This window comes from Pseudomicrostroma glucosiphilum (assembly GCF_003144135.1).
Source record: "Pseudomicrostroma glucosiphilum strain MCA 4718 unplaced genomic scaffold BCV69scaffold_12, whole genome shotgun sequence".
Classification (NCBI taxonomy): domain Eukaryota; kingdom Fungi; phylum Basidiomycota; class Exobasidiomycetes; order Microstromatales; family Microstromataceae; genus Microstroma; species Microstroma glucosiphilum.
In genome coordinates, this window is record NW_020289924.1 from 547,528 (window position 1) to 574,804 (window position 27,277).

At 56.2% G+C, this 27,277-nt stretch overlaps 11 protein-coding genes across 11 annotated transcripts; 4 read left to right on the plus strand and 7 right to left on the minus strand.

The window, feature by feature from the left end:
* Nucleotides 1-2,143: 2,143 nt before the first annotated feature.
* On the minus strand, nt 2,144-4,342 carry BCV69DRAFT_294878 (WSC-domain-containing protein; the record flags this gene model as incomplete). Its single annotated transcript, XM_025493887.1, has 2 exons — nt 2,144-3,816; nt 3,901-4,342. 2 exons carry the CDS (start codon nt 4,340-4,342, stop codon nt 2,294-2,296), a joined length of 1,965 nt encoding a protein of 654 aa, XP_025346484.1. The 3' UTR covers nt 2,144-2,293.
* Nucleotides 4,343-4,939: 597 nt separating this feature from the next.
* BCV69DRAFT_314058 (hypothetical protein) lies at nt 4,940-8,037 on the minus strand. The gene is made up of 3 exons (XM_025495084.1): nt 7,245-8,037; nt 6,494-7,160; nt 4,940-6,405 (listed from the first exon to the last, which is right to left on the minus strand). The coding sequence occupies exons 1-3, from the start codon at nt 7,848-7,850 to the stop codon at nt 5,279-5,281; spliced, it is 2,400 nt and encodes a 799-aa protein (XP_025346485.1). The 5' UTR covers nt 7,851-8,037; the 3' UTR covers nt 4,940-5,278.
* Nucleotides 8,038-8,234: 197 nt separating this feature from the next.
* Nucleotides 8,235-9,370, plus strand: BCV69DRAFT_272700 (Mog1p/PsbP-like protein; the record flags this gene model as incomplete). Its single annotated transcript, XM_025490983.1, has 3 exons — nt 8,235-8,308; nt 8,399-8,527; nt 8,603-9,370. 3 exons carry the CDS (start codon nt 8,235-8,237, stop codon nt 8,988-8,990), a joined length of 591 nt encoding a protein of 196 aa, XP_025346486.1. The 3' UTR covers nt 8,991-9,370.
* BCV69DRAFT_262249 (Metallo-dependent phosphatase) lies at nt 9,207-11,410 on the minus strand (the record flags this gene model as incomplete). Its single annotated transcript, XM_025490713.1, has 6 exons — nt 11,082-11,410; nt 10,492-10,989; nt 10,327-10,422; nt 10,082-10,210; nt 9,452-9,998; nt 9,207-9,370 (listed from the first exon to the last, which is right to left on the minus strand). Coding segments are annotated over exons 2-6 (1,371 nt in total), but the record flags the coding sequence as incomplete, so codon positions are not given.
* A 232-nt stretch (nt 11,411-11,642) lies between these two features.
* BCV69DRAFT_284471 (hypothetical protein) lies at nt 11,643-13,817 on the plus strand. Its single transcript, XM_025493053.1, has 3 exons — nt 11,643-11,926; nt 12,010-12,477; nt 12,559-13,817. Exons 1-3 carry the CDS (start codon nt 11,765-11,767, stop codon nt 13,558-13,560), a joined length of 1,632 nt encoding a protein of 543 aa, XP_025346488.1. The 5' UTR covers nt 11,643-11,764; the 3' UTR covers nt 13,561-13,817.
* Nucleotides 13,578-15,867, minus strand: BCV69DRAFT_294881 (FAD/NAD(P)-binding domain-containing protein). The gene is made up of 2 exons (XM_025493888.1): nt 15,376-15,867; nt 13,578-15,275 (listed from the first exon to the last, which is right to left on the minus strand). Exons 1-2 carry the CDS (start codon nt 15,528-15,530, stop codon nt 13,952-13,954), a joined length of 1,479 nt encoding a protein of 492 aa, XP_025346489.1. The 5' UTR covers nt 15,531-15,867; the 3' UTR covers nt 13,578-13,951.
* Nucleotides 15,868-16,656: 789 nt separating this feature from the next.
* BCV69DRAFT_300648 (hypothetical protein) lies at nt 16,657-17,225 on the minus strand (the record flags this gene model as incomplete). The annotated part of the gene is made up of 2 exons (XM_025494480.1): nt 16,657-17,044; nt 17,122-17,225. The coding sequence occupies 2 exons, from the start codon at nt 17,223-17,225 to the stop codon at nt 16,657-16,659; spliced, it is 492 nt and encodes a 163-aa protein (XP_025346490.1).
* A 1,340-nt stretch (nt 17,226-18,565) lies between these two features.
* Nucleotides 18,566-20,318, minus strand: BCV69DRAFT_300649 (hypothetical protein; the record flags this gene model as incomplete). Its single annotated transcript, XM_025494481.1, has 2 exons — nt 18,566-19,519; nt 19,590-20,318. The coding sequence occupies 2 exons, from the start codon at nt 20,316-20,318 to the stop codon at nt 18,566-18,568; spliced, it is 1,683 nt and encodes a 560-aa protein (XP_025346491.1).
* A 579-nt stretch (nt 20,319-20,897) lies between these two features.
* BCV69DRAFT_284474 (hypothetical protein) lies at nt 20,898-22,173 on the plus strand. The gene is made up of 2 exons (XM_025493054.1): nt 20,898-21,618; nt 21,715-22,173. The coding sequence occupies exons 1-2, from the start codon at nt 20,976-20,978 to the stop codon at nt 21,828-21,830; spliced, it is 759 nt and encodes a 252-aa protein (XP_025346492.1). The 5' UTR covers nt 20,898-20,975; the 3' UTR covers nt 21,831-22,173.
* BCV69DRAFT_251332 (Sec1-like protein) lies at nt 22,053-24,432 on the minus strand (the record flags this gene model as incomplete). The annotated part of the gene is made up of 2 exons (XM_025490425.1): nt 22,053-22,719; nt 22,829-24,432. The coding sequence occupies 2 exons, from the start codon at nt 24,430-24,432 to the stop codon at nt 22,053-22,055; spliced, it is 2,271 nt and encodes a 756-aa protein (XP_025346493.1).
* Nucleotides 24,433-24,643: 211 nt separating this feature from the next.
* Nucleotides 24,644-27,217, plus strand: BCV69DRAFT_262261 (hypothetical protein). The gene is made up of 2 exons (XM_025490714.1): nt 24,644-25,589; nt 25,667-27,217. The coding sequence occupies exons 1-2, from the start codon at nt 24,716-24,718 to the stop codon at nt 27,106-27,108; spliced, it is 2,316 nt and encodes a 771-aa protein (XP_025346494.1). The 5' UTR covers nt 24,644-24,715; the 3' UTR covers nt 27,109-27,217.
* The last annotated feature ends 60 nt before the right edge of the window (nt 27,218-27,277 follow it).

Below are 27,277 nucleotides of genomic sequence, written 5' to 3' on the forward strand. Positions count from 1 at the left end.
TTGTATTTGGCACTGTACTGTGCTGTACTGTACAGGGAGCTAGAACGTGTCTCACTGGGTTTGGCTGAGGTCGCTTTGACGCACAATTGCCTGCTTTTTCGACATTCAAGAAGACTTAGAGTCGCATGCGCATGTTTAGTACAGTACTGTACTCCGCGTTGCACCTAGATGTATACTTCCGCAGCTTCAATGAACGACGCCGCATGTGTGCAGAACTCCTGCAGCAATGCGTATAAGTGGCAATGCAATTTTTCAGGAATGAGAGTTCATCTATGGCAGATAACAGGGTACTGTAGACGATGCACTTTGAGAACAGTATTCGAAAAGTGAGCTATCCGCGCTGTATCCTTCGGCGGATCACTCCAATGCTCTTGCGACAGAGGATATTCCCGAGAGCTGTCAGATGAACGTAGAGCGCTGTCGTTTTACTCATTTGTGTACTGTCACGCGGGAAGCTTCCAGACTTCTGATCAGATTACTACTTTGAATCTGAGTTGGCTAGGACTGAATGACGAAGGGAGTAGTAGCCACACTCTCCGGTGTGAAAACCTTTAGCGGCTGTCATTTGAGAGGCAGAAGCTCACGCGCGAGGCAGACCAGTTCTGGTTTTGACTGCTTGTTGCAATCGTCTTCGACAACAAAGATAGAATACTCTCAGAGGCGGGCAAAATTCAAAAAACTCTGTACAGCAGACTGGAGAATTCCGCACAATCGATCAGGTGATTGCTCTGGAGACACGTTGCGGGCCAGGCTCGCGGACACTGTACCGTTGTGTGATGTACAGTACATGGAAGTACTGCTGCAGTGGACTTTGTACACCGTCCCGGCATACAGTACAATCCCTTCGTGCCACTCTGTCTGTCCGTCGTGCATCAAGATGCTGTCTGTCTTGAACCTACGCCCCTGAAGACTCTGACTCGGTTTTTCAGAGTTATGCTTGTGGCGACTTGCAACACTCTTACAGCCCCTTCGTAGCCTTCCAAGCACGAGCGATACATTAGACACTCGGCACTCAACTTCTTCGAATCCCTGGTCACAGTCTGTGAACAGCAATCAGATCGATGTGCAGCACCACAATCTTGGTCACATCTGCAAAATAGCCGTCGGAAATGTATTGATACATAGCGGGTGTGTAGGTCTGCATCCAGAGTGAGCAATGCTCTCTCAGACTGGACGTGTGTACTGGGCAAGAAAGTGCCGCATGCGAAAATTCGACTCTCTGTCCTGCACTTCGGAGAATATTTCCACTGACTTTCCGTAAAAAGAAAGCTGCTGTGCTCCCGGAGCAAAGAGCACAAATCAGTGCTTTCTTGTACAGTACAGTACCATCATACACGCGCATTCATGTCACCCGCATACTCATTTGACCGTACAATCCACCGCACTGGAGCGCTATGCGGAGTACCGTAAGTGATGCTGTCCTGCACAGTACAGTACCACTGCATTCTGTGATATTCGATTGCAGCAGACTGACGCCTGCCAGCAGACACAGGGACTCCATCTCACGGCGCAAATGAGGCAAAATCCGAGCGATGGGAGGGCTGCAGCCATTTGGCCCTTCCATCTTGCGCAATCTCCACAGTCAAGAGCTCGCGAACATGCTTTTGATCGGCTTTGTCATCACTTTGTGGTGGACCATCTCGCTCTACAGGCTGAGCGTTCCAGCCTCTGGCGGTCGTGTGACAGCAGAACAAGCGATATGTGATTGTGCAATGTTTCTGGATCGCCAGCTAGGGTTGGATGTGTCCAGACGATCACTCTTTTGACATCATGTCCTTCGACAGAGGCATAGCACTATACTGTAGATGGGAGCAATGGAACGAGTCTTACGTACAGTACATTTCCGACCAGCATGACGATCCCGACTGCCTTGGGGTGTTTATGTCATGTCGCAGTTCACCACGCCATACATCTTCAATCTGTCACCGTCACGACTTGAACTTTGCGATACACTCCTGTACAGGGGAACATCGGAGCCGTCCCCTGGGAAAGAGACTATGACAGGCCCCAGCCATCCCTATCAATACTTGACATCTCTGCGACGATTGCACTCCGTAGTCTTGTGATGCGTGCGCACAGTCACAATGAAAATGCATCTGCGTCTCGGCCAGTTTGATCAGACACAATGGCAAAGAGGATGACAGGTAAGCTTTTGTATTAGACGATCCGGAAATAAGAAGGGGTAACAGAGTGAGGCAAGTTTACCAGCGACATACAGTGTAGACACAGCGTCATCCCAGACACAAGAGCGGGACGACGGACAAGCAAAGAAAGGCGTCTTCAGCTTCATCCCTCAAACGCAGACGCCACCCTTGACGGTTTGACCCTCGGCACAGACAACGTAGCCAGAGGGAAGACCTCCGCAGGTCGGTCCGGAGGTCGCAATGTTGGTATCACGCACAACACTGAGGGCATTGCCGCCTCCACAGATTTGTGCCGAGTTGCCTCCGCAGGCCATCGTGCAAGCAGTCGATTTGGTGACAGGAGCCCACGAGCTGCAGTAGCATTCGGTAGCGTACTCTGTTCCACTGTAGGCGTAGCCTTTGCCCGAGCAGGTAGAAGCGCAGAGGCCGACGGTCATTGTGGGGCTGGTGAAGGAGTAAGATGAGAAGATTCTGCCGTTGGTAGACTCTGCATAGCAGCCGGTAGTGTTGTAGCTCGAGCCGAGGGCGCCAGCGTCAGGAACGTCGATGTCAGCGTTACGAGTGACGTTGAGAAGCCAGCTTCCGCCGCAAGTCTCTGTCGAATTTCCTCCACAGGGCATATTGCAGGCATTGGACTTTGTGACAGGCAGACTGTAGCCACAGAAGCATTCGGTGGAGTACTGAGTGCCCGCAAAGGGGTAGTTGTTCTTTCCACAGTAGTTGGCGCACATCTCATTCGTCATCTGAGCGTTCGTGTAAGACAAGGCATTGAGCGATCGGGTGCCGGTGCTGCCGGTATCCTCATAGCAACCAGCGTCTTGACCGCCGTAGGAGAAGGTGCTCGCCGGCACAGGAGCAGTTGAGGTGCTAGACGAAGTGGTCGAGGATGTCGAGGAGCTGGTCGCACGTGTGGTCGTAGTCACAGTCGAGGAGGTGGAAGACGTCGTAGAAGTGGTGGATGTCGAAGTCGTGGAAGACGTGGACGATGAGGTGGTAGATGTCGAAGTCGTGGAGGACGTGGACGATGAGCTCGTCGATGTAGAAGGTGAGGTCAGCGAGAGTGCAGAGCACTTGCTGGTGGTCAGTTGGCATTGTGCTGGAGCGGAAGTGCCTGGCGAAGTCGATGAGAAGAGGGCGTTGTAAGAACCATACTTGTTGGCCTGGGTACCAGTAGAGAAGCTCGACGAAGAGTAGGAGCCAGCCAGTGTGATAGAGACGCTGTTGCCGGAGGTGAAGACGACTCGGAGAACACCGGTAGAGCTGGTGTAGCTGTAGCTCTTGATGACCTCACTGAACTCGATGGCCTTGCCACTGTCGAAGCCGTAGACAGTGGGTCCGAAAGTCGAGTTGTAGGCGTAGACACCAGAGTCCATGTGCAGGACACCGGCACCCACAAAGCTGATCGACTGTCCACTCAGAGGCGAGAATTTAGCGGTGGCACTCTGGTAGATACCGACGCCGCTCTGCAAGAAAAGAGTGGCACCGTCGTCGATCATCCAGCAACCACTGCCGGCGACGTTGTGAGTGAGATCGACACGAGCCTGGCGCATCAAGAATCCTCCGTCGTTGGTAATGACCTGTGAAGGAGTCGTGCCTGCCACTGTGCGGACTCCGACGGCCCAGCTGGCCGCAGTGCCGAGGTTGCTGTTGACCTGCTCCATGACGATGAGTCCTGTGTTGACACAAGAGCTACCGTAGCACTTCAGTGAGTAGGTCGAGCCTCCCGTATCACCTCGACCACAGAAGGAAAGAGTACCTGCGTTGGCCATCTGGTTCAACCACCAATAGTAGCTGGGTGCCGAGGCAGCGTAGACGTCGTTGAGCTGAATGGTGGCGCCTGCGCGGTTTTGCAGAGTGTAGTCAGAAGAGCCAGTCCGTTGGAAGTAACTGCTCATGCCTCCAGGAGTGGAGGCAGTGTACGCAGTCTGGCTGATGATGAGATTGCCCGAGTTGTCAAGGTTGCCGTAGACATTGTGTGGACTGTAACCAGCAAGCCAGTACGTCACACCAGCATTGATTGTGGTGGTTGATCCAGATGCGCCAAGGTTCGCAAGGCTGGTGGCGACAGTCTGAGAGTCGGCGATGGTCGCACGCTTGGCCAGAGTGTGATCAGAGGCAGTGGGGAAAGCTGCAACAGTAACCGCTCCGGAGAGGGCTAGGAAGATTAGAGAGACAAGAGGAGCTAGTGAGGACATCATAGTGGGAGAGCTAGGTGGTGGCGAATGGTCGACAGACACGAGGTTACAACGAGGGAATTTTGACGCGACTTATATATGCGCTCTGGGAGTGAGAGGGCGGGCTTCGTCTAGGCATGGAAGACCATACAAAAGCAATCCTTGCCTTCTTCGGCCAGCAAAGGCCGAGGCCGCTTGATGGCTTCCATTGGTGTTTCTGCCTTCTTAGTGCGAAGTGTATGACGTACAGATGCTGCTTCTCCAGGCAGAAGTGAGCAATTTAGAGCTTTTGTGGCTTTTGCGCATGGACCTCATTGCAATCTGAGCGCAGGCGACGGATGAGCTCTCGCACGCCCAAAGCTCAATGTGCGTCCGGGCGACTGGATTCGGGAAGCCGCCAAGCTTCCGAGAAAGCGCTTGTTGCAAGCTTTGGTGAGACATGGTTCAGGTGTGACAGGGCTGCGATGCTTGTTTGCGTGGCGCGCGGCCCTCGACCAAAAGTTGCTCCGCGGTGGGCGCAAGCGTGGGGGGAGCAAGGCGTAGGGAGCACCGTTGCTCCGCGGCGGGCGCAAGCGTGGGGAGAGCAAGGCGTAGGGAGCATCGAAGCAAGTTATGGTCAGCCACCTTCTTCTTGGTACCTGATTGTGCCTCGGACATTTCTGGTGTCAGGAACAGTGGCGTAGGATTATCCGACCTGGCACAGCAAACCTTAACCTCGACACTGTCTTATAAGCGGCGGTTCCAGGCCCACTCGTTTGGAAAAGGGGTCCGAGCGGCGGCCTCTGCGGACCGGGCACCGAGGCATATGGTGCGCGCGGGCTGACGCAGTGGGCACGATCCCCTCGCCGAAATCTCGTCGATCAATTCGGAACTCACACTCAGGGATCAGAGTGACATCATCATGTTCATTACCAGATCGAAGCCGGGTATATATCTCTCATAGCCGCTCTCGCGCAGACCTCACAGCTGCGCAGGCGTCTCAGATCCGCTCATCAAGCTCATCCTCTTTAGCGCGGTCCTCCATCCGGGCGCAGGCGCCTCCGCGGCTTCCCTCTTGTCCAAGTCGATAATTCCGGCGAGAGCATAGGACTCGTCTCCAGCCACAGAGTCTATGCGGGAATGACCAATGAGAGACACGCGCCCACTGCTCGAGTCGCTTCTGCCAAGCGAATGAGATGAAGAAGAAGCCGAATCCCCCCGAACGGGGCGTCGCGGTCTTTGTGATTTGCTTGGCTCAGTCAGCCTTCCGCTGCTGTCCAAGTCTTGCTTGTTCTGACCCGCGCTCGTTGACGCAGGTGTGGCAGAGGTCGTAGTCGTCTTCGAAATGCTGCCCGCTGGCGCAGGCTCTGTAGTCATCATGCGCGACAGGAAGCTCGTGAAGCCTCCTGGTGCAGGCGGGGGGGCGGTTCGCACGGTGGGATTGACTGGCGTGAGCTGATGAGGAGGTACGGTCAGACCCTCCATCTGCAGTAGTGTTCTGGCTCGCTGTCTCTCCATCTCGTCAGCGTCATCACCGTACTCTTCTTCGAGGTCAGGGAGCCTGGGACTCGGAATCTTGCTCTCAATGGCAGGTCCTTCGAGTCTGGAAGATGAAGTCGACAGCGCAAAGGGCCTCAAGTTTGGGTTCGTCTTCTCTTCTGCGCCGGATGACCAAGGTAGTCGGAGGCTCTTCCAGTCTACAGAGGACGTGCGCGACGCCGTCTGCGACGGTTGTGCTGCCAGGCCGGCGCTGGACGGAGTGGGGGAGATCGTCAGGGCATCTTCCGTGTTCGGGCTTGCCGACAGCAACGGACTCCGGGCGCGACTCAGACCGAGTAGCCCTGAGCTTCGTCGCCTCTCCTTCTTCTGCTCTACGGTCAACACCTTGGCAGAGGTACTTCCAGTGGCAGGAGGTAGAATCGTAGGCCTCGGAGTCGCAGGCTTGTCCAGCGTTCCACGTAGGGTTCGTGTGCCGTCTGCGGAGAGAGAGTCTGCCGCCAAGACCCTTTCGAAGCCTTCCATCGACATGATGCGGTTCAAAATCTTCGTAACATACGTAGTCAGACGCTTGTTCTCCTGTCTCAGTCGGTTCAACTCCTTCTCGACGTCTGGTGGAAGATCGTGTGGAGTAAGGAGATTGCCGTTAGGTATATGCTCACAATGTTGCCCTACGCGGACCTAACGACAGATACTCACTGCTAGCTTCGTCTGTATTGTCGCCTTCTCCTGCCCGCGTGCTACTACCTGGTATAATGCGGGGCTTTGGAGTGGTTGTGATCTCGCCAGAGGACACCACTGCCGCATCGCTGGCCTCTTCACTCCATGGTCTGAGGCTCTCAGAGGTGGCATCAGTAGTGTCATCTTGGGAGCGAGAACTAACTGAGCCTGTGGTCTCGCTCCGGTAATTGGGACGCCACTGTCCGCTGGCTTTGCTCTTCATCAATTGCTCCAGGGTGTTGCCGGTCAGCATGGATTCCAGTTCGATCTTGTCTTCCTCCAGCTGGACGGATCTGTTGCGTTCATCGTTCAGCTTCGCTCGCAATTCCACCAGAGCAGCGTCTTGGGATGCCAACGTCTTGCGAAGCTGCTCGAGTTCTTCTTCCAAAAGACTGCTGCCCTGATTATTCTGCTGCTGCTCCAGAGCCTCATCCTCCAAAGCAGGTTGCTTGTCCTGTCCATCTGCCGTGGATCTTCCGTCCTCTGGGTGTGACTGTGCATCCTCGCGCCCGTTTCGGATGACCTCCTTGAGATGCGCTCTTTGTTGCTTCAGAGTCTGGAGGTCGCCCGTCAATCGTGCATTGGCGGCCTTGAGGTGGGCTTCTTGGTCCTGAAAATACTCCCTCTCCTTGTCTGCCATTTGGAGCTGATGAAGTGACGTCCAGAGACAGGAGAGTTGATCAGCTGACAGTCATTGTGGTCGTGTTCTGGTCACACCGCGGCTACTCACCGCATCTGCCAATTTACGTTCTGCTTCTGCTCGCTTGCGCTCCCCCTCATCGGCCCTCGTCTTGAGACGCTCTACTATCCCAAGCTTGCTATAGACCTCATCCTCCAGCCTGGCCTGGTCGTTGTTCAGCTCATCGATGCGAGCCTCTCTCTGCTGTACCAGATGTGTCAATCTATTGCTCTCGGTATCAGAGGCCAAGAGACGAGCAGACAAGTCCGAGGAGCCCGACTGCAGACTCTCGATCTCCAAGGTTTGTGAAGAGACGACCTCTTCGAGGCGATCCATCTGTTGCTTTGCTCGTTGAAGGGCAAGTAGGAGGTCTTCCTTTGCCAGCTGCCCGAAGGCTGCCTCCATCTCCTGGGTGCTGAGCAAGTCTGCCTCCATGCTACTGCCGGATGGCCGGCGCTCCGTTACCATAGGGACTGTGGTGCTTAGTGGTTCAGGTGCTTCGGGCGAGACCTGCCCCTGAGAGGCACTTGCCTTGAAGGATGGCCCGGCATCAGCTAGTGTTGGCGAGTTGTCAGCCGAATCTGTCGGTGGTGCGGATGTCCTGCCTTTACGTCTTGCTGGCGGCGCGGGTCGTGCGGTGGGTGGATTAGGGTCCATGGTAGGATTGCATCTAGTGGGTCTGGCAGAGATAGCGGAGGATGGGGTGGAGTATTCTGTCTGGTATAGGAGGCAGGGAGAGGATGACCCCCACGTGATCGTTGTAGTAGCGTCAGGGGGAGGGGCGTCCCTACGGGTGACTTGGTTGTCTATGGCCGTCTGAGGAAGGATAAGGTTGGTGATGAGCAACTAAGTCTTCAGGGGAAACCTGGCCGACAAGCAACGCCATGCGCATCCTCAAGGCGCTGGGGGGGCATCGCATTTCAAGCTCCGCCCGTGTTGGTCTCCTCTTCTGCGCACATCCCAAGCACCCAGAATTCTCCTGCTTCCGCTTCCTCCTCGCCTGCCGCTCCACTCACAGGTCCCACTCAGTCGCTGATCACCATGGCCAGCACAAGTAGAGAGCTCTTTGGAGGAGCCATCACCTCTCAGCTACCGCAGGGGCTGATAGATGCATCGTGAGCTGCTAGAGGGATTCGCTCGTGTGACTGTCAAACACTTTGCTGACGACAATTCCCACTTTCACACTTTTGCTCCATCTCACACAGTGACCTGCGTCAAATCCCAGATAATCAAGAGGTCCTCCTCTTCCCCGGGTCAGATGTCACTTGCGTTGTTGAAGTGCTAGAGACGGTCACAGAGGGTCAAGCGGGAAGCAATACTGAGGAAGCCATACGGTGAGCACCGAGCCGCTCTTCTGTGAGCAAAGTGGTAGGAAAAGGCATGCTCACTCGACGCTTGTACTCCCACAGCTTCCACTTCTCCTCGCTAGCGCACGACAATGAGGCCGAGACATCCGAGGTCCTCAGGATAGAGTCTCTCGGAGGTCAGAGCTTGTCAGAAGAGGTCACAGAGGGCACGCCGTCCCCCACTTATCTCACGGGTCTTCAACGGGTGCGGAAGTTCAACAAGCACGACTCGCCTCTGGATCTGGTCCTGATCCACCTCGCCCTCTGGCGCCTGGCACCAAAGAGGCCCGTGGACCTAGTCATGAGCTGGAATGAGCCCCTAGCCCTGGGAAAGGAGGCGACAGAGCAAGGGCACGGTGATGCTAGTGCGATGGGTGATGCCTCTATCAGGGACAAGTTCAAGCAAGCGGCCACCTCGTTACGCATCGAAGACTGGGGACTCTTCGCATGATGGCCAGATGCCATCATCGTCATCGCCTTCAGGGTCATCATCGTCGTCATCATCATTGGACTGACAGCAGTCACGAAAATCATGTGGAGAAGTGTGGGATAAAATGTGGAGAAGGGTGGGATAAAATGCTGATGAAAAAAGGAGGACCACACATACAATGATGGAGCAATGCGGCGACGTGGGCAAGGTTGCCAGGGGCGCTCGAGGCACACCTCACAGCATACCACCAAGGTTCTTGGTGTATGCCATCGGCTTGACTCCCTGGGGCGGCACGGCCTCGTACCTGGTGAAGCGCATGGTGCCCTGCGCATCGATTCTTGCAAAGGCACCCTTGTTGTCTCCAACTCCACAGTAGGCAGGAGCGGAGAAGATGGTAACACCTGTATGGCGGGGAAGTGGGGAACGACGACAGTCAGGAGGAGGCCTCAATGATCATCCTGGGTAGACACTTGTAGACTCACATAGTCCGTCGTGCTCCTCTGTGTAGCCTTCTTGTCGCATCTCGTGGGAGCGCAGGAGGGCAGTCACTCCATTCAACTCGCAGAATGCCCTCGTAACGTCTGTGTAGCAAATGCGAGGTCAGAAGGTCTCTTTCGTCGTCTGAAATCTCCAGAAGATTCGTCTCACCTGGTCCGAAACCTGTGCCTACTCCACGCTTGCTGGGTGCTCGGCCATTCGCAGCACATGGGTCTGCCCACAGGATCTCCATCATGAGACCGGACTGTCCAGGCTGCTTCAGCTTTGTCCGAGGAATGGCCTTGATGTCGTCTAGCGTCACACCGTCTTTGGAGAACAGGCCGCCGTGCACGACCAAGAACCGCTTGCGACCGTCTTTGGAGAGGATCGGCGACGTCTGTGCCGGGCTCGCGTCCCAAGGCAGAGACTCGGTCGGTGCGGGCTTCTGAGTAGCACTGATCAGCGTTGCCAGAGGCATAGACTCGAAGACTTCAGAGAAGAGCTTGAAGGTCGTATCGCCCTTGTACTTCTCCTTGGTTTCCGCTTCAAAGCCTGATCAAAGCGGTAGCGGGAAAGGATGTTAGGGGGTGAGCAAAGAGCGCCGGGGCAGCCTTCCTGACTCCTATTTTACGCACCGTACATCCCGTTCAAGCTGCGAGCTTCATGGTTGCCGCGGTTCAACCGGGTCCTGTTAGGATAAAGCCACTTGTATGCAAAGGTGATGAGGATAATTTCAAGTCCGTAGCTGCCTCTGTCGACGAGATCTATCGAAGGCGGAATGTTCAAAGGAGCGGTATCGGTGAGCACAGAGCGAGGCGTGTATAGCAAGTCAAGTACAAAGACTGCCTGCGCCTCCATTTTTTGCCGTTCACATACTCACCTCCGTTGAACAGCAAAGCATGCTTTTCACTGGGCCGTCCAGTCTTTGATAGTAGGTTGAGGAAGTCGAATAGCTGTCCATGAGTATCGCCAATGACTGGGAAGTAAAGAGAAAGAGGGTCAGAATGAACGCTCTCGACCCACTTGTCCCTTTTTGTATGCTCACCGTCTATTGTGGCGTCTTCCTCTACGGTATGCTCCACCAGGCTGTCTTCTGCGAGGAAGGCCCTGTTGGCGCCCAGCAAGATCTGCCAGACGTACTTTACGGGTAATCTACCCTCCTTTTTGAAGAATTCGATCATTTCATTGATGAAGTCTTCTGTGATGCTTCCCAAATGTTCTTGGCCCTCGGGGCCTGCAGGCAAGTGGGGGCCCTTGTAGTCTTTGCTGACCAGTGTGCCCGCTGATCCGGACTTGAGCTGTTCCTCTATGGAATCAGCAACGCTGGGACCGTCTTCGACACGAATGGCTTCTGCAAAGGCGAGTTTTCGGATCAGCTTCTGCGTCTCCTGAGCTTGAAGAAGAATCTGTCGGTTGGAAGGCTCTAATTTGAGGATCTGCTGCAGGTCGGTGAGGGCCTTCTTTGGCTGCAAGATGGACATGTAGGCCGAGGCTCGCCTGTAGTATGCTTTGGAGAATGCGGGGTTGAGTGAGATGGCCTTGGCTGTGAAGAGGAGAAGGGGAGAACGATGTAATGTAGCGAAAAGAGTAAGCATGTCGCTCTCATCGAGTCATTGCTGCTTCATGTATGCTCACTGGCGTCTTCAATTGCTAGACCGTGCTGCTCCAGCTTGAGTTCACATGCAGCTCTATTAGACCAGACGATGTGGGAGGATGGGTCCGCAGCTAGCGACTCTCCGTACTTGACCTTGGCGGACTCAAAGTCTGCTGCGAGGAAGAGCTTGTTGCCCTCATCCTTGAGTCGCTTGCCCTCTTCTTCCCTTTCCGATGGGGACAAGGAGAGCGTCTTTGCTGTGGGCGAGGGCGGGAGGTCAGCAGACGTGGCCGAGGGGGAGGTTGGGTGTGATGATCCTTCGCCGAGGGAGGAGAGGGATGGCGCTGGGGATGCGGAGGAAGATGCTTCGGTATCTGTCATGGCGGATATGGCGGGGAGGTGGTAGCGGAGGAGGGGCGATGCTGCGTCTGGTATCTGTCCAGGATGTGTCACGGGGGAAGGAAGATCCGATGCTCCGCTCAAGATGCCGCCAGTCACTCGCTCACTCTGTCTGCAGCCGCCACGCTTCCGCTTCCGTCTCTCCACTTTGGATGAATCGGCTGAGTTTGATGTCCGATGGAATACTGCTCACCTCGGCTCACCAAGCAGGCCTCCTGTCCACTGGTACGACATCCCTGGTGAGCACAACGACGACGACGACGACAATGGACTGCACTTGCTCGCGGTGACGCATCGGTCACAGTCACAGCCACAGCGTCACTCTATGGAGGCTTCTGCTCTGCTCTCGCTCTGGGCAAAGCATGCTGGGCCTCCATCCCAAGGCGCAGGCAACGCCAAAAAGCCGAGGGTGCAGCATGTGGCACAAGTCGAGATCAGCGATGAGCTCAAGAGCGGCAGAGGTCTGGTACTCGCTCGGACAGTCAAGGTGTGTGACGAAGGTGAAGAGATTCCGTTTCCACTTCAGCTCTGACATTTGCAGCGGATTGCGATGTCTCGCTCTCCTTTCAGCCAGGCGAGGTGATTCTGACGATACCTCCCAGCATGCTCTACAACACGGCAACAATTCGCGTCTTCTTCCAGAACGCTGCCGAAGTACTTCCTACTTCACGGCGACCTTCTGACTCTATCTCATCGCCATCTTCTGAGCTTGATGCAGCTCTCCCACTCACCAGCGTCCGGGCGCTGTCAATCTTGCTCGCCTCCTTTGCGATGTACAAGGCGTCTGGCGAGCCAGAGCCCAGCACATGGAGCACCGCTCAGACTGAGGCCTTGACAGATCTCAACGTCTTCTACGCGTCTCTGCCGACTGCGTTCCCCACGCATCCCCTTATCTGGACTCTTCTCGCAGAAGGCGATACGCAATCTGCAAGAAACTACTCTGCTCTGCTGCGACACTTGCCGCGGTCCTGTCGATCTAAGCTCGAAGAGGTAGTGTTGCAATTTCAGAGCGACTGGACTGTCGTCAATGCGATCTTCGTGAGTGGGAAGACGTAAACCGGTGCAATGCCCGTAAATGAAGCTAAATCAGCCCGCCTCGTCTTTTCCTCCTCTTGCCAGCTCCATCGCCCAGATCTCCTGCCCTTCTTCCATCCGTCTCCATCTGGCATAGCATGCTCAAAGATGGCCTATGCCCATGCCTGGCTCAGTATCAACACACGCTCCGTCTACTACCCTCTCAACCTCCAGCCTCACTCGGACAATCTCACACTGGCTCCACTGCTGGACATGGCCAACCATACTTCAGACGAGAGTAGCATCTTCAAAGTAGCCATCCTGGGCATCCACCACGGTGCCGCCAAAGTACCTGTCATCTTGCCTCCTGGTGCAGGAGGGCTAGAGATAAGAGCTCCAAGCGGTGCTGATACGCAGCTCTTGGCAACAGGCAGCGAAGTTCGGATCCAGTATGGAGCTCGAGACGATGGCGTCCTCTTGGCAGAGTACGGCTTCCATCTATCCAACACAGCAGCATCGTCACTTTCACCTGCCACGCTCATCGGCAACCCCTACGCCTCGTTGTCCCTAGACAAGTACGTTGCTGAATACATGAGCACCCTTGACCCTGGCGAGGCAAAGGAGAAGCAGGACAGCCTGATCGAAGCAGGCTATTATGGCGACTGGACCATCCACCCGTACCCGACTCCCATTGCGAGCTGGAGAACAGTAGTGGCGCTCCGCCTTCTCGTGCTAGTAAAGGGGAATGCAGACACACAGCAGGAGCAGCAGGAGCAGCAGCAGCAGCTGCAACGGTGGAAGCTCCTCGTCGAGGGGCGCATCTCGTCCATCTCCCAGGAGAATGACGTTGCGGCTCGACGACTGCTGCTGAGGCTGTGTGAGGCAGCACAGGTTGATCTGCAGCGCACGAAGTGCAGTCTGCAGGCAGAACTGCGCAGCGGTAGCGGTAGCGATAGCGACGGCGACAGCGTGATTTCGACTGGTGAGCAAGTCGAGGATGGACCGGCGTGGCGAGAGAGTCTAGGACTGGTGACCAGTCTCCTCGAGTGTGAGATGGAGGTTTGTAGACGGGTCAGGGAGGTGGCGGGGAGCGGTACGCCTTGGTAGTGCGCGGAGGGAGCGGGGTAGAGTAGAGATAGGGAAGAGGTCTGCGAAGGTTGGATGTGTAGGGCTTGTAGGGATCAGGGACAGTCAGAGGTCATTTCATGCAGGGATCATCTAGATAGCAAGGCGGCACACTGATTCAAGCATGTGGCAACATTAGCATTACTGGGTTTGAGAGTCATTACGCTGGAGCGCGAAAAAAGGAGCAAAAGTGCGAGAATGGGAAGCAACTTGCGAATATAGAAAGCAGCTCTACCGTCTTTCTGTCTGTGTGTGTGTGTGTGTGTAATGTCTTTGGTATGTCTTCTCACACGGCACCGCCGCGTATGAGTGAGTGAGGAGGGGGGCATCTACGTCCAGTCCCAAGAGTAAGTGGGGCAACTCTAGAGCCATCTCAAGCGCTCTTGATCTTCTTTTCCGAATAGTAGACGTCCATGTGACGGAGCAGTCCACCATACCGCGCCTGTAGTATATCCTTGAACCAATTGCTCCTCAAGCTCCACTCTGTCCCTTTACCAGCGCTACGGGGTAGTACATCTATGGCTCTTGCAAAGTAACCCGATTGGAGCGTAGAGAGGGGTTCTGAATCCTCTACAGACAGATCGGGAGCGCGGGGTACGACGTGGGAGATGCCTTGCTCCTGACACTTTCGCATGAGCCTCGTGGCGTACAGTACGCACACGTCGCTTCCCAGTGTCCAGGAGGCGTTGGTGTATCCAAAGCAGAGGGAAGCATTGGGCACGCCAGTGAGCATCTGACCACGGAAGACGAACCTCTTGGCCGTGTCTACCTTCTCTCCATCTACGATTAGCTGGGCACCACCAAAGAGCTTGAGGTTGAGTCCAGTGGCACAGACGATTACGTCTGCCTTTAGCTCCTGGCCATCCGTGGTCTTGATTCCTTCCTTTGTGATCGTGTCGATCTTGCCCGTGGCGATGCTGGCCTTGCCTTCGCGCAGCGTCTTGAACATGTCACCATCCGGGACGATGCACACTCTTTGGTCCCAAGGGTTGTAGTTGGGTGAAAAGTGAGGGTCGATGGAGATGTGATCGGGGAGGAGTCGCTTGGTGAGGGTACGAAGGATATAGCGGGAGATGGAGGGAAAGGCCTGGCAGGCCCAGTAGAATACGTAGGATCGCACGGCCAGGGCAAAGCGCAGTAGGGCGTGGAATACAGTCGTGGGGAGGATGTAGCTGAGGAGGTTGCGGGACTTTGTGTTTGGCAGAGCTACAAAGTACGAAGGAGAGCGCTGCAGCAGCGTCACATGCTCTGCCGATTTGGCTAGCGAAGGTACGAGGGTGACGGCTGTAGCTCCGGATCCAATCACGACGACCTTTTTGCCAGTGTAGTCAAAGTCCTTTGGCCAAGCCTGAGGGTGGATCCACTTGCCCTGGTAGTCCTCCATTCCGGGGATATGGGGCTGGTATCCACCCTGGTAGTCGTAGTAACCACTGCAGAAGAGGACAAACTTGCAAGTACGCTTTCGCGCCTGACCTGTTTGCTTGTCCTTGATGTTCAGCGTCCACTGTCGCTCCGAGGAGGACCACTCTGCGGAGTGCACCTCGGAATTGTATCGAATCTTCTTGTCAATGGAGAACTCCTCTGCAGTCTCCTTTACGTAGTTGTAGATGTCCTCGCCATTGGCAATGGACTGTAGGGCGGACCAGGGCTTAAAGGGGAAGCCTAGTGTGTACATGTCCGAGTCAGATCGCAGACCGCTGCGATGGTGAGGATGGGAGGGAGACGCTGTGTTAGTAAGACGGTATCCTGCGATGGCGTGGGGGAAGACTGAGCTTGGCGCAGCATGTTTCTACTCACGGGTACTGGAACATGCTCCAAGTGCCACCAAGGTCATTCCTCGCCTCGAGGATCTCATATCCGAGGTTGGTCTCGGTCTGCACTCGGTACCCGGCATTGATTCCGCTGAGTCCGGCGCCGATGATGACGACGTCTACGTCGGTGGATGACTGCATGGCTGGAGGGGAGGGTGAGAGGGTGGGAGATGGCTATGCGGGATGTGGGAAGATGAGTGGGTAGAAGAGGAAGAGGAAGGAAGTGCAGAATGCGTTAGGTAGATTGCGGGGGTGGAAGGCTAAGGTAAGAAGGAGTTGCTTGTGATTGGTGCTATGGGTCAATTCCAAGGACAAGCGTCTTCGGCCTCCTCCAACCGAGTCTTCCTGTCCTCGCCCCGCATGGTGAGCGAGTGGAGCTCCATCCAGCCTCTCACACGCCATCCGCCTCTGCCTCGACGCTCAGGCTCAGGCGCGCGGGTCCACCTTTGAAACCCGGTCCACCCCAAGGATGTCGCCCATCTCCAAGCCAATCTCGGCTACCACTCCGCTCCTTCCTCTCCTGGTCCTACCCAACCACCACACACACCATGCTCCAGGCACCTCACCCCAGTAGCCCCACTTCCGCACGCGTCATCCTCCCCCCCCCCCCCGGATTCGTTCCTGCACAGGGCAGGCGAGCCAGACGAGCGTGAAAACTACATGGCACACCCGGGCGTCAGCGGAGAATGAAACTACACGTTCGCATCGGAACGGAGCGCGGAGGCTCGGGCAACACCCAGAGGACAGTCACACGAGTAAAAAGAGCAGCAAAGGATGGAACTGAGCAGGAGCCACGGTAGAGCCAGCTGGCGACAGGTAACATGCCGATTGAGGAGCATATGAGTACGGGAACAGTGTGGAGAGTAGCGCTGAGCTATGACAATATACCAGAAGAGTTCCCCTCCTACTGCGTCCTCTCTTGATGCTTCTCCAAGGGTCGTCTAAAATTTCGCCAGTGCACCATTTCTTCCCACTCCTCCTCCGTCTTCTCTCTCCGCTACTCAACCACTTGCAACCTTGGGGCAACGCCCGGGGGCGACTCAGTGCTGACAAGGAAATTGAGGAGTCGTCAATCTGCAACGGTCTGCCCGCTTGCTTGGGTGGAGCGAATTTGGGTAGAAGCTCGCAATCGCTCCGCAAGGGCAGAAGCGGCAGCGTCCAGGAGAACATCTTGCTGGTCCTCAAGTGTCTGATATTCTAGATGCCACAGCGTTCCAAGAGGTGCATCAGCATTCTGCGTGTCTCTCTCTTCGTCGTCCTGCCCTTCTTACTCTGACTCGGCGCTATCCGAATTGAGGGGGACATCCGCAGCAGCCTTGCTCCCGAGCTGCAAAGAAGAAGTTGCGGCGTTCAATATGCCCTCCGTCATCTGCGAATCAAGCGAGGTGTCCACTGAAGAGCTGAAACGGCTCGATTCGCCCATCGAGGAGTGGTGTCGATCTGAGCGACTGCCGTCCGGTCCGCGATTTCCAAATGAGCTTGCGCCCCCACTGCCTCCACTGCCCCCACTGTAATCTCCGTCCTCGTGTGTGCCATCGGTAGTGGAAAGCTGCTCTGACTCGGCGGTCTGCATCTGATCTACCTCCATGTCGTACAGAGCGACTGCCAGACTGCCAATTTCTCCTAGTAGCCTTTGGGAGGGCTCGACGAGAAGTCTGGAAGGGCGGATGCGGGATCGATAGAGCGCGAAGTGCTCAGGCTAGGCCACTGTTGGATTCTTGGGAAAGTCGACAAGAGTTGGTCGAGAACGGGCAGCGCAGGAAGCACAGAAGGCCTATTCAAATTCTCGAAGGAGTCAAGCGCCGCAGACCGTAGGACGTTCACAATGTATGACATGACATCGAGATCTTGAAGGAAATCAGGCTTGTAGCGGCGACCGGAGTGTTGGCTTATGTACCACATTTGTGATACTGCCACAGCAATGATGGTTAGTATCGACAGCGGTGCCTTGAATCTTTCTAACTCCGCGCTGCATAGAAGTGGGGTACGTTGTATCTCCTGGCTGTTGCTGGAGCATCCGAAAAGACGGGGGAGCCTTGGCATTCAAGCCTTTCCTTGTTTAGAGATCAAAGAAATCGATCTGATATTCATATTAGGGGCAGCACATCGTTCCGATTGTCTCCTTTCGTGGCCAGGCAGCTGGAGCATCTCATTCCAGCGAGGCTGCCATGCTTGCTGCAAGCTCTGAAGCGACTCCTTCTGAAGGGCTGCCTCAAAGATCTTGACGGGTTCGCAAAGGTCGGACCGGGTCGGCCCAACAATCGCGGCTCTGACATATCCGTCGGTCACATGTTGGTGTATCTGAATCTGTAGAGGCATGAGGTCTGTAGAGGAGATCTTCCATTTGCGTCTCTCTCGTAGAGTCCTCGGTGCAAGCTGCATGACTTTGAGCCACAGAGTCTGGTCAGGATGAGTGGGAGGGTCAGCTGCGCAGTCGCATTTTCCTGATCCTGAGCTCCAAGACACTCACCAGTCGCGGCCGCACCTTTAGATTCGGCAAGTGGGACGAGCCCTTCCAGTCCTTGTCGTCCGCGTGATCCAACATTCACCGTCTTCTACGCCATTGATCGCTGCAAAGCGTCTAGCGATGGCACTTTTTGCTGCAGATTGGCGAAGTCTGTACTCGCCTCTTGTGTCTGTTGTGTTGGAAAATGACCTATACGCCAGTGTGCTGGCTGTGGGTGTTGTAAAGCAAGTCTCGGGATTGGAAGAGGGCGACATGTGGGATAGTGACTTTGCATGAGGGAGAGCATGGCAAGAGGTGAGAATCGTGGCGTGGGATGCAAAGGCAAAATTCACTCGCGAAGAGGTAGACGTTGAGGCAATGCGCTGTGACCGCAGAGGCATCGGAAGCAAGTTGCTGAGACCGCAGAGGAGGGAGCGGAAGTAAATTGGCTCAGCTTGCGGCACAAGATCGATGCGGCGTAGGCGTGCTCACTCAGGTGACCTCTTTGTAGAATGGATGCAAAAGATCACATTGACGAGTAGCAGTAGCAGGAACAACGATATGATAGGCGGCAAGAGGGGATACGGGCTTGTATGCGGACAGGAATCAGAGCAGGGAAAGAGAGCGGGCAGACTGCAAGAAGATCCTCCAGTGCGAGTCTTCGCTGCCATGTCCCTCCGTGCGGGCCGAGCTGCCTCTTCCGCCTCGGCGCCTGTTGACTTGACTCGACTCAAGGCGTAGTCGTCGCATTCGTCTCTTCATCGTCCTCCGTCTCATGATGTACCGGTCTTTCACCGCTCGTTGACATGTCTTCTTGGGAATGCTCAGCTACCGTAGGAGAGGGAGCAGAAGGAGCAGCAGTATTAGAAGAAGGAACCTCAGCAGCAGCTGCAGCAGAAGGAGAAGCTTCCGCAGACAGCAGCGTGGTCTGCGTAGAGGCAAGCCACTGTTGACTCTTCCGGACACCATCCATGATGCACACCGACTTGGGGCGCTTCCTTGGGTCCGTACCGATGCGTAGCGACGTAGCACGACCGAGCGGAGCTACAGAGGTGTCGCCCAGCAATAGAAGCGGCATAGGGAAGTCTGCACGAGGAGGAGCAGTGCGTACAGGGCCTTCTTGTGGAGCTCGAAACATCCGCAGCAGCACGTCAGCCCCTGTTTGCCTTTCTGGGGAGGGTTCGGGACCTAGCAGTGTTTGATTGGTATTGCTGGAGGGAGGATTGGGTACAGAAGCTGTTCGCGCATTGGTGTCTCTGCCCTTGCTCTCTTCGCTAACGCGACTTCCGGTTGATGCAGCGGAGGGACGTGGACTGCGAGGCGGGTCATCGGCGAAGGCGAAATATCCAGATGAAGGTGTGGCCGTCTCTTCTCCGCCTCCCTGCTCTGCTGTCTGTGCTGTATCATCAAGTCTACGCTCTGGTCCGGCGTCATTGGCGGATGGCTCTGAGGTCAGACTACTGTCGCTGTCGCTGTCGCTATCGCTATCGCTCGATCTTCGCTTGCGCTTCTGGTGCTTCATCGTCGTTCCATCGCGGTGCGGGTGGGAGTGCATGACGTTGATGAGTATAGGGCGCCATAGCGGTGCAATGACCTGACCTTTTCCGTCGTACTCCTCGTATTGTCTGATTTCGAGGGAGAAGACCGGATCGTTGATGTTGCGTCGACATTTACTGCAGATCATCTGCGAGAGATTGATTGGATACAGAGTCAGAGGCAGTATCACTTGCGAGCTTCACGGGTGTAGCACTCACCACAATGATCTTTCTTGCTTCGTCGGTCAAGATCAATGGCTTTCCACCGCTATCTCGACAGACATCTTGGCCCACCTCGACAGCTTGCTGGCGGGACTCGTACAATGCCCTCAAGCGCTCATCAAAGACCACGAGGGATGGACTTGAAGTCTTTGGCTTCCTCTGGCGCTGCGGTATAGGCTTAGCTTTAGTTGGGGCAGAGCTCTGAGAGGGCTCTTGGACAAAGTCGTATTGGTTCCAGTTCTTGTCCCTGCGCTTGCTCGCCGTCTCGGCCTTTGCAGTATAAGCGATCTTCTGTTGAGCTTTTCGAGCTGCTGCTCGCTGGGCTACAGGCTTCAGCGGAGGGAAGGTGGGTGATGGAGGTGTCTTTGCCCTCCTCGTCGAGGATCGAAGTGCGCGGTCGACCTGTTCAGCTCGCCTGTGGATGGTGACGTCTTGAGAAGAGTCCGAGGGAGGATCGTCTGCATTGAGGTCGGGCTGTTGAGCTCGTCTAGAGCCACCAGCCACTACAAGCCCGGCAGGAGCACCTTGCGCTTCAAGTACATCTTCGTCCACTCTTCGCGTCTTCTTGGAGCGATTTGGTCGGTTGGTAGGCGGCGATGAGGGAGGGGTGACTGGCTGTGCACTTGGGGACTTACTTGCCAAGTCATCGACTTCAGAGTCGTCTTGGTCATCGTCGTGAGTCGGGGTGGAGAGAAAGAGAGGCACTTTCGCCTTTGGCACGACCATTAGGATGTTGGCGGGGGGCCATGCGCAGAGCAGAGGGCAGATGTAGCAGACAGAGCCTCGTACCTGTGATGAGGGGTTGTAGACCAAGCGTGGAGTGAGGGATCGTAGGTGTGATGGTAGTGGCCTAAAGGAGGGCTACTTGCTTGAAAGGAGAGTGAGTATGACTACGACCATCGGTGTAGCCATGGCGCCGTGAATGAGGTGAGCCATCCGATGGACACACCCGACCGGCCTCAACTCCCACCTGCAGATCCTCCTCCTGCCTGCCTGCCTGCCTGCCTGCCTGCCTACCTACCTATCTACCCGCACCGCAGTCATTTGACAGGCAGCTGACTACCTTTCCTCATTGAGCTTGTCTTATTGGGAACCATTATGTCTGCTTGTGCCTTGACCTCGTCAAGGCGTCGTCCATCGTGCGAACGTTGTAGAGACAGGAATGTTTCAAGGCCTATATCGCTGCGCCTGGCATCACCTGCAAGTGTGTTCGGAGTGCGAATCCCCAGGGCGGCTGACACGCCCTGGCTTGGCGCCGGTGCTGCCTCGTCTCCACACCTGCGAATGAAATATTCTCAGGCTACGTACCGAGCGAGTCAGTGCGGTATCTGTCCACCATCTCCTCGCCGACCTCCTACCCGCCCTCCCTCCCTTGGTACCATCATGGCCGCCTCATTCTCTGCTAGGCGCGGCATGTCCACGATGGCTACCAGGTCGCTGAGCAGACGCTTTGCAGAGGTCGCCCTGCTGCCTGGCCCATCGGCGTGCAAGAGCACCCCCGCCTCATCTTCCTGGAGTCGCGCCTTTGCCTCTACCTCTTCTCCAAGTGGTGCTAGCCACCTGGTCAGGTACTCTGCCGCTCAGAGGGGGCTACCACCATTCACAAACAGCTCATCTCCACAAAGCCGCGCAGCTTCAACGTCCACCACTACCACTCCACCCTCGCGCCAACCGCCGGCATCTCCCGTCTCGCAACACCATCAACAAACCCAAGGTCGTGCTCTTCCCACTCTCCCCTCTCGCACTCCCAAGCTCCTCCTCCTAGCCCTCTTCTCGGTGATATCCTGGTCAGCCTTCACTCTATACGCAATGAATGCCGAACGAGCCTCCTCGTCCGCCTTCCGCTCCGTCCTCTCACAGCTAAAGGATGATCATCGCGTGCAGGAGTTCTTGGGTGGGGAAAAGGGAGAGAGACCCATCAAGGGAGATGTCAAGTGGTATGCTGGTGGAAAGGTATGGGTGGGCGGAACGGTGAATATGATGCAGGGGAGGATCGATGTTACCTTTGGCATCAAGGGAGAAAAGGGTGAGCAAGGACAGACTGCAAATGGCCTCTATACATCTCCACCGCTCAATCACTGACTTCGACTACTTCTCCCTTTGCTCCTCCCCCTTTGCACAGACACTGCAACCGTCTACTTTACCTCTTTCCGCCCCACACAGTTTGCCAACTTTGAGAACCTGAGGTTCCTAGTCGTCAATGATCGCACAGGGGAGAAGATCAGCCTGTTGGAATGACTGCGAAAGGAGGTCGAGGAGACGTAGGAGAGGCAAGAAGGGCAGGACAGGGCGCCAGACCGAGAGATCGCCTATGTGATTGGGGAAGACGGTTCACTCCTATGAGACTTCATGTGATGGTGGGTATGTAATCTACGACTTTGATTTGCGACTCCTCGCCTCGCCTCGCCACAATGACTGTGCTCCATGCGCAGACTCTACAAGGGGCCCGCCTCTCTACTCTCATCCCAGCGAGCCCAGCACCCTGATGAACTCGCCCGGAGAGAGCAACTCTGTGCACCCATACGTGATCTTTCTACTGTTTGGGCCTTGCCCCATCCCTCCAGCTCCCGCACCTCCATACCCACCAGCACCCGCCCCTGCTCCTGCTCCACCGCTCTGTCGAGCAGCCCATTCTTGCAGATTGGCAAATTCGACGTAGGAACCTCCTCCAACGACGAATACGATAGCTTCCCTCCTTGCGACCTGCTGCTGCTGCTGCTGTTGTGCGCCCATCGAAGGTGTGCCCCTCCCGCTGCCAGGTCCCCCTGCCCCACCCCCACGCCGGGGTAGACAATCGAGCCAGAGCCAGTCTTCGATTTGCTCTCGCACCTCTCGCGCTACTCCACTACCACCGCCCTGTCCGCCCGCAGAGGGAGCTGCCTCCATGAGTGCTGCGACTAAGCGGGTGACGACAAAATCCTTTTGCACCGGGAGGAGATTCTTGACGTTTGTCACTACGCGATCCAGGCCTGAGTCCTTGAGGCGGTCCGTCAGACGAGAGGAGAGGGAGGTGAGTCCGCGGAAGAGGGATTCGTTGGTGGAACCGTTGGCCGAGGTGGAGACGGCCGAGGCGGAAGAGGGAGTAATGGAGGAGGAGAGGGTAGACATGCGCGTCAAGGCACGGACTCTATGGGTATAGGTATAGGAGGACGATGGCAAGAGAGAGGGACAGCATCAGGTCAGTCTCCTGCAGCTCAGTACCCATTCCTTGCCCAACGCGGGCTTCGCAGACTTACCTCTTGACGTACTCGAGCGCCCTCAGATCCACGCCCTGCTCCTTCAATGCACTCTCGTACTCTGCCATGTCCGCTGCCCCGATCATGTTCTCCCCCACGGACAGATACCACATAACAAAGAACCTCAGCTTGTCCTCCGGAGTTCCACCACCTCCACCCCCTTCGCCTTGACTGCGAATCGTCTCCAAGACGGTCGCCTTGCTCTGCCGGGCGATTGTCTCTTCCAGCTGGAACAGGGTGTCTAGGGCACGAGACTTGATCCCTGAGAGCAGAGCAGTAGCGATGTTCATGTGGGCATCTAGGGTCTGTTTCCTTGCCGTGAGTTCGGGCAGAGCAGTGATTGCAGCCTTGAGATGGGCGGCATTCGAAGAGGACTCGAGCTGTGAGACGTCTTCCATCGACGAGATTCCCGTGGAGCGTGTGATCTCAGCCGCATCGGACTTGTATCGATTGAGCTCATAATCAATGTCTTCTGCCACTTGAGGGAATGGCGTCGAGGCATTTTTGGTCCAGAAGAAGTCTTTGGAGTCGAGATCATACGCTCGCTTATTGGCTGTAGCGGAGGTTGCGGTGGGGTCCGAGCTGGCATCGACTGGAACGGTGACCCGGTTGAGCTTGAGGTCCAACACGTCCTGCACTAGCGCCTGATACGTCCACGAGTGGGCTAGCATGGGGACCAGGTCGATGTTGCGGTCTAGTACTATCAGGAGGGGCCGAGAAGCCGCCCATGCGGAGCTGCCCACATTGACACTGCCATCGGCGGTGAAGAGGTTGCCTACCCCTCTGACTGTGCTCATGTGGTCCTTGAGACGGGACTCGAGCTTGCGTGATACGAGTTCCGCAGCATTGCCCCTGGGACAACGGATTATGGGTAGTGTGCCTACGGTAGCCAGAGCAGAAAAGAGGGAAGAGGCTATCCGGTCTGTCTCGGCCTCTACTTGCTCTTGGCCTGCAGAGGATGCATTCAGACGAGTATATGTGTAGTCTTCTTGGGAAGAAGTCGAGGTCGGCGCTGACAGTGCAGAGGTACCTGCTTTTGCGGCACTAACTTTCGGTAGCAGGGTGAATAGCGAGGGCTCCAGGACGATGTAGTCGAGGTACTGATCGAAGACCTGCTGAATCAAATCGCCAGTGCCATCCCTGGCAATGTGACTCGCGAAGCCCTCTAGCAGAGGCCTTGGAATGGCAGACGTGAAGTTGATGTAGTAGCTCTCGTAAAGATTGCTCTGCAGGTCCTTGACTATCCTGTCCAGCGACTCCTGTACGGGCGACACAAAGTACACGGCTGGCACGTCGGGCAGCGGCGGCCGCTCGGAGGAGAGCTGCATGTGTAGTGTGACGCCATTGTCCCTGAGGTCCTGCACCCGCAGCGATGTGGCGAGGATGTCTTGCGAGGTCTTGTCCATCAGCAGCACCTTCCACGTCGGGGGTCCACTGGGCAGTGTGATGGTGGAGGAAGAGGAGCCATTGACTTCTGAGTGCAGTGGGGACTTGTTCTTGGAGGAAGAGGCTGAAGGGTTAGAATTTAAGTTGAGCATGGCGACCAGTGCAGACACCTGTGCCTGCCGCAGCGATGCCTGGTGTGTGCTGAGGGAGGCTGCCATGGCGATGTGGGCGCGATGGCGTGTGTGGTGTGGTATGGCGTGGTATGGCGTGGTATGGCGACTGGGAAGATCAACAGCAGCCAGCGACGGGAGTGACGCACAGACAAGAGGCGCACACACGCACACACACGCTCTCACTCCGCCACGCCCCGCGCAAAGGAACGGAAGCAAGGCAAGCCTCTGGCGGGAACTATTAATCGCATCTTGCCAACGTCGACGTCGAGCTCAAGGCGAAGCTGACTGTGTCGCCCTTCCTCACCTCGTAACCGCCTGGCAGACCGATATGGCTCCCGCCCTCGATCTACCCCCGCCTACCAATGGCGGTCCATCTGCCTCTCGGCCCCGCCCGACGGTGGAAGACGTAGACGAGATCACTGCCGCCTCTTCCTCCTCGTCCAAGCCAAAGTTCTCCACTGGCGGACTCATCTACCCGCCCCCAGACATCCGCACCATTGTTGACAAGACGGCCTCCTTTGTAGCTCGAAATGGCACTTCCTTCGAGGCAAAGATCAAAGGAGATGAGCGGGCGAATGTGAAATTTGGCTTCTTGAACGAGGGAGACGTATTCAATGCTTACTACAAGGCAAGGATCGAGTTCGTCAGGGACGGCACAGGACCCCTGGCAGAGAGTGGAGCGGCAGGCCCTGCACCCTCAGCGGGAGGCAGTGCTGGAAACGGTCAGCTCGTACGGGTCGATGGCGAAGCAGCCATGGAACTCGAGAGACAGGCAGACGAGGCCTCCAAGCCCGAGGAGCCTCGCCAGATGCTCTTCTCTGCCGAGCTGCCCAACATCACAGCAGTCGACCTTGACATCATCAAACTCACCGCCCTTTTTGTCGCCCAGCGCGGTCGCTCCTTTGCCACTGCTCTCCTGTCCAGAGAAGGCAGGTCCTTTCAATTCGAATTCCTCAGGCCTACGCACAGCCTCTTTGGCTTCTTCAACCGCTTAGTGGAGCAGTACAGACTAGTCATTGAGCCGCCAGTGGAACTCGAGCAACAGATCGAAGTAGAAGCTGGGGACAGGAATAGCAAGCTTGGCATGGGAGCGGGTGGAGCAAGGCAGAGTGTGCTGAGGGAGGCTCGCAAGAGGATGGAATGGCAGAAGTGGATGGACGAGCGGAGAAAGAAGAGGAGTGAGGAAGAGGAGGTCGAGAAAGGTGAGCATCATTCAGACGGTAGTGGGTATTTGTGTCAGAGGTGGCTGGCTGACCACCTCACTGGGCCTCTTTCACAGCTGCTTTCGCCGAAATCGACTGGCAAGACTTTGTCGTCGTCTCCACTGTCGAGATCACAGAGCAAGACGCTCACATCGACTTGCCGGTACCAATGTCCGTGCGGGAAGTAGAGAGCATGACAATGGCGCAGAAGAGGATGGCTGCGATGATCATGGAAGAAGAAGGCGCAGACGAAGAGGAAGCCGTCGATCGTGTGGGGATCGTCGATTTGCCTGGCGAGGCAGGAGCGGTTCAAGAGGACTCAGCAGCTCCTGCAGGCGCAGAAGATGACGACGAGATGCAAATGGACGACAGCGACGAGGAGACGTCTCCAAATTCAAAGCCGCCGCCTTCCTCTGCCGCCACACGAAGTGCAGCTGGCGCACCACCCCCTGCTATGAAGATCCGCAAAGACTATCTCCCCAAGACTCTTGCGGAACGGAAAGCAGCCCAGGTTCAAACGACGATTTGCCCAGTCTGCAAAGAATCGATACCGACTGCCGAGATGGACGAGCATGTGAGGATCGAGTTGCTCAACCCGCGCTATCGAGAACAGCGAGCAGACCTGGAGGCAAGAAGGGCTCAGCACGCTGCGCTTACATCCGGAGCGGACCCTTCGCGCTTCTTGGGCACCTTTGCTCGAGCCAGAACAGACATCTTTGGCTCTGAGGGTCAAGAAGAGTCTCAAGCAAAGAGGGAAGAGGAGGAGCGGAGAAAAGCAAAAGAGAGGGAGAAGATCGTCTGGGACGGTCATGCTGCCAGCCGGATCAGGACCACTCAGGACTTCAATCGGCCTGAGCTGGTGGAGAGTACACTAAAAGACTACCAAGGAAGATTCAAGCCCAAGGACACTGAGAGCATCGGTCCCCAGGGTCGACCAAATATACCCGGCTATCCGCCAGAGAGCGCCCCTACCGGACCTGGAGGCAAGCGAGGGGTGGACGAGAGCTTTGCGCAACCGCCGCCTGCACAACGCCCTGCTCACGAGAGCGCTACCGGCTCACCAGCTCCCTTTGTGCCGCCTCCTCAAGATGGCTCAACAATGTCAGCCGCTCCAACTGGTCCGCGTCAAGCCTACCCTCCTCCGTCTCATCTGGCAGGTCAGGCGTATTCACATGCACCACCGCCGGGTTCTCAATCGCCCGCGCCTCCCTCTCAGATGCTGACTCTGACGCTGCATCTACCAGCTCCCCACTCCCACATCCTCACCTACGACGACTTGCCCCTCACGGCCACTGTCTCTACGATCAGAGATCGTGTGCATGCAGAAGTCTTTGCAAAGGGAGGGTTGGGAGCCAGCAGGATCAAGCTCAGGCTGAGGACCAAGGCCGAGGGGGCGGCGGCTGGGAAGATGCTGAATCTGAAGATGGGACTGGGAGAGGTGGTTGCGCTTGCCTATGAGGAGAGGGGAGGAGAGGAGAACACGGCAGGAGCAGAGGAGATTGATGTTCTCGTCAAATAGCTGTGCCTTCCACCTGTACCTGTACCATTGGTCCCGCGAGCCATGTGTACCATTGCAAAAGCATCCTGACGTGCAAATCATTCCACCCTTGGCGGTATGAACATCATCGGAACGGAAGCATCTGCCCCAGTGTGTGCGAGTGCGTGTCCCCGTCAGGCGTGGTTCCCTT

Bases quoted from the DNA above. Each gene is read 5' to 3' on its own strand.
- BCV69DRAFT_294881 (XM_025493888.1), bottom strand. From the start codon at position 15,530: ATGCAGTCATCCACCGACGTAGACGTCGTCATCATCGGCGCCGGACTC. The intron at 15,276-15,375 runs GTGAGTAGAAAC...TCACCATCGCAG, and splicing joins TGGAGCATGTTCCAGTACCC to CGGTCTGCGATCTGACTCGG.
- BCV69DRAFT_284471 (XM_025493053.1), top strand. From the start codon at position 11,765: ATGGAGGCTTCTGCTCTGCTCTCGCTCTGGGCAAAGCATGCTGGGCCT. The intron at 11,927-12,009 runs GTGTGTGACGAA...CTCTCCTTTCAG, and splicing joins TACTCGCTCGGACAGTCAAG to CCAGGCGAGGTGATTCTGAC. The intron at 12,478-12,558 runs GTGAGTGGGAAG...TCCTCTTGCCAG, and splicing joins CTGTCGTCAATGCGATCTTC to CTCCATCGCCCAGATCTCCT.
- BCV69DRAFT_284474 (XM_025493054.1), top strand. From the start codon at position 20,976: ATGGCCGCCTCATTCTCTGCTAGGCGCGGCATGTCCACGATGGCTACC. The intron at 21,619-21,714 runs GTGAGCAAGGAC...CCCTTTGCACAG, and splicing joins TGGCATCAAGGGAGAAAAGG to ACACTGCAACCGTCTACTTT.
- BCV69DRAFT_314058 (XM_025495084.1), bottom strand. From the start codon at position 7,850: ATGGACCCTAATCCACCCACCGCACGACCCGCGCCGCCAGCAAGACGT. The intron at 7,161-7,244 runs GTGAGTAGCCGC...TCACTTCATCAG, and splicing joins AACGTAAATTGGCAGATGCG to CTCCAAATGGCAGACAAGGA. The intron at 6,406-6,493 runs GTGAGTATCTGT...ATCTTCCACCAG, and splicing joins CAATACAGACGAAGCTAGCA to ACGTCGAGAAGGAGTTGAAC.
- BCV69DRAFT_262261 (XM_025490714.1), top strand. From the start codon at position 24,716: ATGGCTCCCGCCCTCGATCTACCCCCGCCTACCAATGGCGGTCCATCT. The intron at 25,590-25,666 runs GTGAGCATCATT...CCTCTTTCACAG, and splicing joins GGAAGAGGAGGTCGAGAAAG to CTGCTTTCGCCGAAATCGAC.